Consider the following 9,646-nt stretch of genomic DNA (forward strand, 5'->3'; position numbering starts at 1 on the left):
CACCATGCTATCCTCAAGGAACGTTCCTCTAAGTTTTATGATTTGTCACAAATTTGTAAAAGCCAGACAACAAATATGTGATTTTCACTTGATCATCCGGATCAGGTATCTTACATAACAAATCAAGAATAATTTCTGGACTGCCTGTAGAAATCCAGTTTTGCATACCTTTAATTGTAGTGATCTATTTGGCCCAACCCCCATCAAAAGGTGGGTGGGACCAACAGGGAAGCCCTGTGTAGTTGACTTTTTTCTGTATTTTGTGGCTAGCAGCTGCAACCACAGACTGCAGTGGCCTCCTGCCCAGTTATACAAAGGTTTCAGTTGAATATACAGTACTGCCCTCAGTGCAGCTGTACAGATACAATAAACCGAGTTGCATCATGTTACGCAAGCGTGAAACAACCTTTCCCGTTGTGAATTAACTTTGCATGACTGATTTGTTGTAGGTGAAAAGTCTCACGAAAGGCAGAGTAAGTGTTTTTCTATTTGCAATAGGGAGTTTCTGCTACAGATAAGCTGTTCTCTCAGAAGGTGGAGCTTCTGAGCTTTTATAACCCTGAGCCACACGAGTTCGGAGCTCACTCTCCTTGAAAAGAACTTCCACTTGTTCAGGACTTGCAGCAGGTTAGTATTCTAAGGTAGACGATTGCTTTGGAGAGTCATTGCTCAAGAGCAACACCCTGGACAGAGGAGTAGTGCAGGGACAATTTCCAAAGACCTCACCTCTGCCCAAAGGTTTTCTTCTTCTTACCCGCAGAGTACTAAAGGTTTGTGGGTTGGGGAGGGGGGATACTGTAAACCTCAGACCTGTAATCCTCAGAACAGAGACATTTCCCTTTGGACAGACCAAAGGCAGGAGCTGGGCAGTGGGCAGAGTTCTAAAAATAAAATGGGGTTGGTCTTTGTTGCACCTCAGAGGAAAAATAAATCTTGGGTAAGAATGGGAGAGAAATTAGATTCATTTTTGTTATGTGCTGAGTTGAATAGGATCCAAACTGCAGCAGTCTGATTGGTCCTAGAACAATAGGATTCAAAATGCAGCAGTCTGATTGGTCCTAGAACAATAGGATTCAGAATGCAGCAGTCTGATTGGTCCTAGAACAATGCAGCAGTATGATTGGTCAGCAGGAGCCACCCAATCCAGCTCCAGATAGAAGTGAATCCGCAACCTGACTGGCGTACAGGAGAAGTCCGGAATTAGCCAATCACGTGCAGCCCATTGTGCAAATAATGCATATAAAGCAGATACTTTGAGGGGACTTCCATTCCTCCTCACCACTATGAGCTGAATAAAGATCATGAAATCACTTTGCGACTCTGAGTATATTTCAATTTTTAAAATAGTAACTCACTAAATTTCATTTTCCAAAAACATAGCTATCCCTTGAAATTTGAATGCAGTTCTCCAGCCAAACAATGTGCAAAAACACATATGGTGAGGTAAAATGTGCATATAAATGCATATATTATTGAAAGGAATGTAGAATATGGGTGTGGTTATCCAGGGTTGAGGAGGATGTAGATGCCATCCAACTGTCTTAGGGACTCCACTCTGGATTTGCTTAGGGTTTACTCCTTAGCCTTTTCTTCTTCCTAGGAAGAAGAAATGCAAATACAAGGCAATGGAGGTTTAGGGTCAGAGGCTACCTCCTCCTAGATGGGTTACCTTCCCAGATTGATGAGCCCCACCTGCTCCTCACTTCCCTCTACAGCATGTGCAGTAACCGCCTTCTTGACCCTTGGGCCCACTATTGGTCTCATCCCTCAACCTGCCAGAGCCTGTCCTTGCATGGAGGGGAGGTCCCTAACTCACATAGGTTTGAGACCCATCAGCTGTCCTTACCTGGTTGAGCCAGCCAGTCAAAGAGATGGTGCTTCAGATGTGATTCATCACTACAAACTCCCATCATCCCTGGCGGTTGGCCATGCTGGAAAGCCATGTGCCTGAGGAGATGAGAGGCAGCTGATGGCAATGGCAATGGTGCAAGTACGAGGGGGAAGTTACAATTTTGTGGCTCTGGGAACGTCATGGACCGTGGCTGTCCAAGAGGGGGTGATAGTCATAGATCATGGGTAGGCAAACTAAGGCCTGGGGCCCGGATCCGGCCCAATTGCCTTCTAAATCCGGCCCACGGATGGTCTGGGAATCAGCAAGTTTTTACATGAGTAGAATGTGTCCTTTTATTTAAAATGCATCTCTGGGTTTTTTGTGGGGCCTGCCTTGTGTTTTTACATGAGTAGAATGTGTGCTTTTATTTAAAATGCATCTCTGGGTTATTTGTGGAGCATAGGAATTCATTCATTATTTTTTTCCAAAATATAGTCCGGCCCCCCACAAGGTCTGTGGGACAGGGGACTGGCCCCCTGCCGAAAAAGTTTGCTGACCCCTGTCATAGATAGTCGGGGTTTTTTAAACTCTTGCTTCCTATTTTATCTGCTTGTGCTCCATGATTATGAAAAAGCGTTTGTTAAAAAAATAAACCAGAAGGCTTTAATATGAAATACTTTCTTGCTGTAAACAATCAACAGAGCACCATTTTGAACAGTTGTCTTGCTCTGCAATGGTTTCCCTATCAAACATGACCTCGCAATCTCTCTCTCTCTGTCTTTCATCATAACAGGAAAGCAAACACTTAGGAACATGGCTGGGAAACCTAAGCTTTACTACTTCAATGGAAGGGGCCGAATGGAAAGCATTAGGTGGCTCTTGGCTGCAGCAGGAGTCGAGGTTTGTTTGTCTTCAGAATTTCTCTGAGAAAGCACCTTTCCCCCACCCCCAAAAAAGAATCAAGGGAACTGTTGTTTTTCCAGCATTCTTATATTTCAGGCAGTTTCCAAATTTGGGTCCAGCATTATCATTTGTGAGGGAGGTGCCTGCTTCAGACGGGGGATTTTATCTATCCTGGAAGGGGCAGCTAATTGATGAGTTATCTTCATTCATTATTATTGTACTTCTGCTGCTAAGGGGGGGGGGGAGATATGATTGTGTGGACAGGCGGAGTCCCTCAAACCCTGGGCGGCCCCCGTGTGGAATAACGACTCAAGACAACGTGCTATGGGATTAAAATTGGCCACAACTTTATTATGTTTCAGATGTGGGTAGACCTTGGCTCAGGCATTGGACGTTTATCCCTCTCAGTCCCCCACCAGGGATCTGGGGAACATCAGGGTTATCCAGTGGGGGAGGGATGGGCTGGCTCTGGAGAACATATGTTCAAGCAGAGAGAGCCTGCCCCTGTTACACCACCGTTGCAGGGGAGGGCAATGACAACCTCCAGTCGTACGGCCGAAGCCTCCCCTCAAACAACCCCTTTAACGGGGAACCCTGGTATCACCGCCGCAAAGTGAAGGGGGGCATGAGTCACTGCTGCATGCCCCCCCCCCATTTAGGGAAGATAGACTAAAGGATTCCGCCCAAGGCCTGATACCACCAAAGTTGTGACGTTTTGCTATGGGAAAGGCAAACCTGCCAATGCAGGAGAATTCCTTTCCGGCCCTTCAACAGCGACCTTGACATAGTAACGCCCACATACCTGTGGAGAAAAGGTTAACCTGCAAAAGAAGTCTTAACTGAGGGTGGGTAGGGTGGGAATAGCTCTGGAGCCAACTGACGATTCCCAGGTAAGATCCTCCCCCTATTGTGTGGGCAGGGTGGTCCCTCAGCAACTGGCTGAGGTAGGCGGAGATCTCCAGGTGTCCCACCCAGGGAAGGCCAAGCCAAGCCTGTGCTAATGGTGTTACATAGGGTCCAGGGGGCTTCACGTGACCACACAAAGGGCGCCCCCCCATTTAATGTGGGGAGCCGTCATTGTGGGATTTACTGCTTCAAGTGCTAAAATGATATGACTAGCCTGTAGTACTTGATTTGTGCATGGGAAATATTTGTTGTTCTGTCCCAGACAGAGAAAATTATTGGGCGGGCTGGCCCGGAATTCGGCTGGGAAAGGGGAGTTTTCATCAAATTTTCTCCAGTAGTTTGAAAACTTGAAAGGCCCTGTGTCATTTTTGGAGCCTGAAATTATTTCATGAGACCCTTGAAATATTTTGCCTCTTTTATTTTTTAGTTTGAAGAACAATTAATTGAGACCAAAGAAGATCTAGAAAAATTAAAGCATGGTGAGTATGTTATCTGAATATCAGTGGAACTGTCTTCTAGTACAGTAAAGCCTTATAGTCTTAATAGCAGGGGTTTTCAAAGTGGACTTGTTTCTCCAGTTCTGCATTGTGCACACTTTCAGGCAGGAATATGTGTCAATACACAGTTGTGATCTGGTTATATTGCATTTTTCTCTCTTCTTTGAAAGAAAAGAGAGTTTTCCAGATACTCACAACAGATACCACTCAACTCTGAATTGTGCAGAATGTTTTGCTTGTTTTTTAGCTGGAGAACAGAAGTAGCTTAAATAACATACAAAACTAGTTTCCAATGTGTGATTGCTGTGCTAATTTAGCACATGTTCTGCAAAAGGGTTTTGAGGGGAAAGCAGAGGCAAACATGATTATCACAAAGGCACAATGTAAAAGTAAAGGCTCAAAATCAAAGCATGGCTTGGGAGATGCTCCTGAAAATTTAATTTCCATAGTAATTACCTGGGAAGATGGACTGATTTTTCATTTTCCTTTCACAAGGTGGAGACCTGCTCTTTCAGCAAGTGCCCATGGTGGAAATGGATGGGATGAAGATGGTGCAGAGCCGAGCTATTCTCAACTACATTGCAGCCAAATATAATCTCTATGGGAAGGACGTGAAGCAGAGAGCACTGTAACATTCCTCTACGTTTGGTTACTAAATGCATACTTTGGTTGGCTGTACATGATATAAGATCATCTCTAGTCTGTCATATGATCTACTGATGAGTTCTGAGTCAGCATGTTTCATCTTGGGCAAGAAAGGGTACAGTATGAGGTAATTTGACCTCCCAGTCCCAGCAAAGTTCACGTGGACTGGTTCATTGGAAATCAATGAATTTTCATGTAATCCCAATAGGAGATTGGGAGGTCATTGTCCCTTCCCAATGTTTGGTTTTTGGGGGGGGTTTTCTTGAGAATGTATAAAATTGATTTTTGAGATAAGGCTTTCCTTATAAAAGGTGTAGCTGGTGAAGATCACTATAATGTCAAGCAAATTATAGGGGCTTTTGTTGCATAGAGCGAGGCTCTTTCCAGGGAAAATGCCCTTTCTCCAACATACAGGATCACTGTACTTGTTTTTCTGCTGGGTCATCACACATTTTTGCCTGTGACACTACTGCCCAATTCCCCCACAAGGTTTTGGCTCTGCATTATCATAATTAGTACTATTGCTGTTGCTGCTGCTGCTACCACTACTGTTTTTCTTGTTTCAAATTTTTTTATTAAATTATCCAAATTTTACACAACACAAAATAACAAAAAGCAAAACATACAAAAAACAAAAACAAACATACATTCAAAACTTCTTACAGATAAAGATCCAAATTACATTCCATTATTGAGAGACTTCCTCAAATCCTTCCTAACTGATTTTCATTAAATCTTATTTTAGCAATTTTCCAATATCCACTTTCTAATAAAATTAACCTGTTCAAATTACTAATTTCCTTTCTTTCCATATTATTCTTAATCCATAATCTTATACAACCACTACTGTTTTTCTTATTATTATCTGAATATGGGAGGAGGAAACACTGTCTCTTTCAAATAGGATTGATATGTATTGCGAAGGTGCTATGGATCTGAATGAATTGAAAAAGATGCTTCTCTTCAAGCCAGCTGACAGCAAGGAGAAAGAGTTTGCAAACGTTATTGAAAAAGCCACCACCAGATACTTTCCAGTCTTTGAAAAGGTATGGGGCAAAGGAAACTTACAAACCTTTTAACACAAGAAAGTCACCTGTGCTCAGCTGGAGTTGGCAGCTGGTAATATTGATAGGACTGCTTGGCTCATCAGAAATCATTTCCTTATTCCTTGTATTTTCCAAGCTTCTGAGCTAAAAGTTAAAAAAGTAAAACAAAAAATTAGCTGTGTGAGAGAAGATCAGGAATCACACACAGTGTTCGTTTACCATGTGAACTCTGATCTCAGAATCTGCCCTGCCTCATTGAAACATGACAAGCAGTGGTTTGGGAAGAGGGAATGTAATGATCAAACTTCTCTTTCTTAGCCAGCTGTTTGTTAGAAGACATGAATCAGAACTGATACAAATACTCTCGATCTCCTGATACAATATAATCTGGGAGCGTGATATTCAAAAGTGGTTCAGATATAGATTCTCCATTTTGTGTATGTACCTGAAGTACTCTTCAAACATTTCCTGCTCTATAGGTCCTCAAAGATCATGGACAAAATTACCTGGTAGGAAATCAGCTCAGCAGAGCAGATATTCAATTGCTTGAAACCATTTTAATGGCAGAAGAGCTGAAGGCTGATATTCTCTCCAAATTTCCTCTTTTAAAGGTAAGCATGCTTACTGAAGCATAAGCAAAGTTCTAGTATGGCACTTTTATTCTTTGCATATCTAAAACCCCATTGTCTCTGGATTTCTATTGCACAAAGTCTAAATCACACAGGAGGCCCACATTCATGGATAATAAGCCTGTGAATTAAATTTAGACACAAACAGGTAACCTACCTACGATTATAGACCTGCAATGGAACTCAAATGTTGACCTCCCTCTCCAAAGGTGCATGCCTGAATTAACTGGGTTTAGAGTATGTACAAACTTTGAGTTCATATAAAGTTTATCACTTGTAGTCTCATTATTGACTATGAAATCATAGTAACCGTAAGCAGGAAATGATTATTTGGGGATGCCACCATTTCTCCTTTTCTCTACTAAAATATTTTGCTCTCGCTCTCTCTCTCTTAGGCCTTTAAAGAGAGAATAAGCAACATCCCGACAGTGAAGAAATATCTGCAGCCTGGTAGTAAAAGAAGACCACCAGCAGATGAAAAGGCTATTGAAAAGGCAATGAAAATTTTCGCCTGAATCATGGCTGAGGATCACAGATGATGCACTATTGTAATCACAGGCAATGGGCAAAAACTGAAATGGGACCACAATGGCACAGTGTAAATCCACAAAGGTACAGTAGGAAGCAAAATAACTAACAGAACAAAAGGAAGTGGTGATAATACTGTGCTGCACTACACTAAAATGAAATAAAGCATTCTACAAGTTTTGTATTCTGGTTGTTTTAGTTCCAGTATGACGTCATTCACATTAATCTTAAACAGCAGGGGAGCTCATAAGCAGCCTTGTCATACTTTTTGTTGTTGTTGTTGGAATTGGAGCTGACAACCGACAGTTTACACCTACTCTCACTCTCACACACATTTCAAAGTATAATATCCTAATAAGTGTAAATAACTGACACTCTATGTTTTAGTTCCAAAATTTTAACCACAACTTTTCATAATTTATCCTACCAAACACTGCTGCAAGAACTACAAAGGTTGTATATAGGTCTTAGGCCCTTTACCATATTTTTTAATCAGATGGTTTAAGACGTAACATTGGTTTATATATTTAGCTAAGTGTGCATTTATGATTATTTATTCTATGATTGAGACCTTAAAATTCTTGTTACAATCCCCCATTGGGGGCAATAATTTAACTAAAATTGTTGCCCCGCTAAACAACCTGATGTCCACCCTTCCCAAATGTTTGAACGGGATGTGTTTATGTAACCCTGAGGAAACTTGCATGTCAGGTCTCTAAAGTGACCTGTCACAAGTGTAGCAGTGCACATAGCTGTACACAGGATTATGTATCATATAAAATAACACCATCTTGTTTTGTTCTATTCTTAAAATACTGGTGGCATTCTACCACTTTGAGAGAAGACTTCTCTCCCTTTTCGCTTTTAAAATGAGGGTCTATGCTTTACATTCAGCAGGAAGGTCCATTTAAAATGAAATATGATCAAGGTAATCATAGACCACACCAAATAATTGTGGGGTGGGGGTGGGGGAATGAAAGCAGAATTTCTTCCATGAAGAAAACACTGTATATTTCCCAGACAATGGGTTAGATTCTACTAAATAGTTGCTATAGCGGGAGCTGGCACTGTGACTCATTCTAGCACAACAAGGATTCCCCCCCCCACGTCCTCCATGCCTTCCCAAACAGCTCTGGGGGTAGGTCAGGAGAACATCAGGATGACACACGGAGGAGAAGGGAGGTCATTCTGTCTGGCAAGAAGCAATGTTTGTGTTGGCAGAATGATCATAATAGCGCAACACCGAACTCCTCCCAATCGATTGTATCCAACCCTGCCATTCCACTCACAAAGCAGGAACAACTCCTCTCCTCTGCAGCCACCATGCACCCTCAAAATCTGCTCCGGGGTGCTGGGGGAACCTCCCAGAGCAAATTTGGGAGGGGACATAGGGAGAGGACACACATCCAGGGCACACACCCCTCTCTCCTCTTTTGACCCATGCAGAAAAGCTGAGAAGAGACATTATCACCCTCCTCGGAGTAGGAGGCCTCTTGGGCTTGCTGACTGGAAGGTGGCGGATCGAATCCGCACAACGGGGTGAGCTCCCATTGCCCTGTCCCAGCTTCTGCTAACCTAGCAGTTCGAAAGCACACCAGTGCAAGTAGATAAATAGGTACCACTATGGCAGGGAAGTAAATGGCGTTTCCCTGCGCTCTGGTTTCTGTCATGGTGTCCCGTTGTGCCAGAAGCGGTTTAGTCATGCTGGCCACATGACCCGGAAAGCTGTCTCTGGACAAACGGCGGCTCTCTCAGCCTGAAGCAAGATGAGCGCCACACCCCATAGCCACCTTTGACTGGACTTAACTGTCCAGGGGTCCTTTAACTTTAACTTTTGCTCCTCAATAGAATCTAAAGGTGTTTCCAATAAACAAAAAGGCTTGACTTCACAGGCTCTTGGAATGAATGAAAGTAATAATCTATTCTGCCTGAGATATTTGGCTTCATGCCTCTGACACATTTTTTTTTTTAATTTTAATATAATTATCTCTGCTTTCCTAGAGACTTTGTCCTCTGCTATTGATGAACCATTATAATAGATCAGGATTTCACTTTAAAGCATAGCTATATACTCCAGGGAAGCTATTTATTTCCATTATCCCAAGACTGTAGCATCCCCTCTGGACCTTCCTGGTCTCTGCTTGCTGGGCTCTAGGCATTTAAAGGTTAGCTGTGCAAGTAAGCTGTGTGTAGATCAGAATAACATCAGCTCCAGAGAGCAATTTCCTGCCTGGTTGAAGATAACCAACACTATGGTAAGCATCCTTTCCTATTGTCTTGCTTTGACAACCACAGCTAATGAAAGGAAGGGAGGCAGATGGCAGAAATGTACAAAATGTATTCATGGTGTAGAGAAAGTGGATAGAGAGAAGCTTTTTTTGTCCCCTTCTCCTAATACTGGAACTGACAGACAGCCAATGGAACTGACTGATGGTAGACCCAAGACAACACACAGCTCATTTATGGAACTCACTGACACAAGATGTGGAGACATGGCCACTAGTTTATAGGATTCGGAGACATCATCCCTGGGGAATGTCTTATCATTGGCTACAAGTCATGACAGGTATGGGGAACCTCTAAATTCAGAGGAGCATGTTGTTGAATACCAGCCCCTGGAAGGAGAGGGCTGTTGCCTTCGCACTCATGATTGTGGGCTTC

At 42.8% G+C, this 9,646-nt stretch overlaps 1 protein-coding gene across 2 annotated transcripts; it reads left to right on the forward strand.

Annotated features, from left to right (window-relative positions):
- The first annotated feature begins 474 nt into the window (after positions 1 to 474).
- On the forward strand, positions 475 to 7,165 carry LOC307212614 (glutathione S-transferase-like). Of its 2 annotated transcripts, none has more exons than XM_079970149.1 (7): positions 475 to 627; positions 2,625 to 2,731; positions 4,068 to 4,119; positions 4,633 to 4,765; positions 5,687 to 5,828; positions 6,308 to 6,439; positions 6,853 to 7,165. In XM_079970149.1, exons 2-7 carry the CDS (start codon positions 2,645 to 2,647, stop codon positions 6,970 to 6,972), a joined length of 666 nt encoding a protein of 221 aa, XP_079826275.1. In that variant the 5' UTR covers positions 475 to 627; positions 2,625 to 2,644; the 3' UTR covers positions 6,973 to 7,165. The 2 variants fall into 2 exon arrangements, with proteins under 2 accessions (XP_079826275.1, XP_079826276.1); XM_079970150.1 differs by lacking the exon at positions 475 to 627 and adding an exon at positions 1,969 to 1,990.
- The last annotated feature ends 2,481 nt before the right edge of the window (positions 7,166 to 9,646 follow it).

The sequence above is a fragment of the Podarcis cretensis genome (genome assembly GCF_951804945.1).
Source record: "Podarcis cretensis genome assembly, chromosome: 3".
NCBI classification, from domain to species: Eukaryota; Metazoa; Chordata; class Lepidosauria; order Squamata; family Lacertidae; genus Podarcis; species Podarcis cretensis.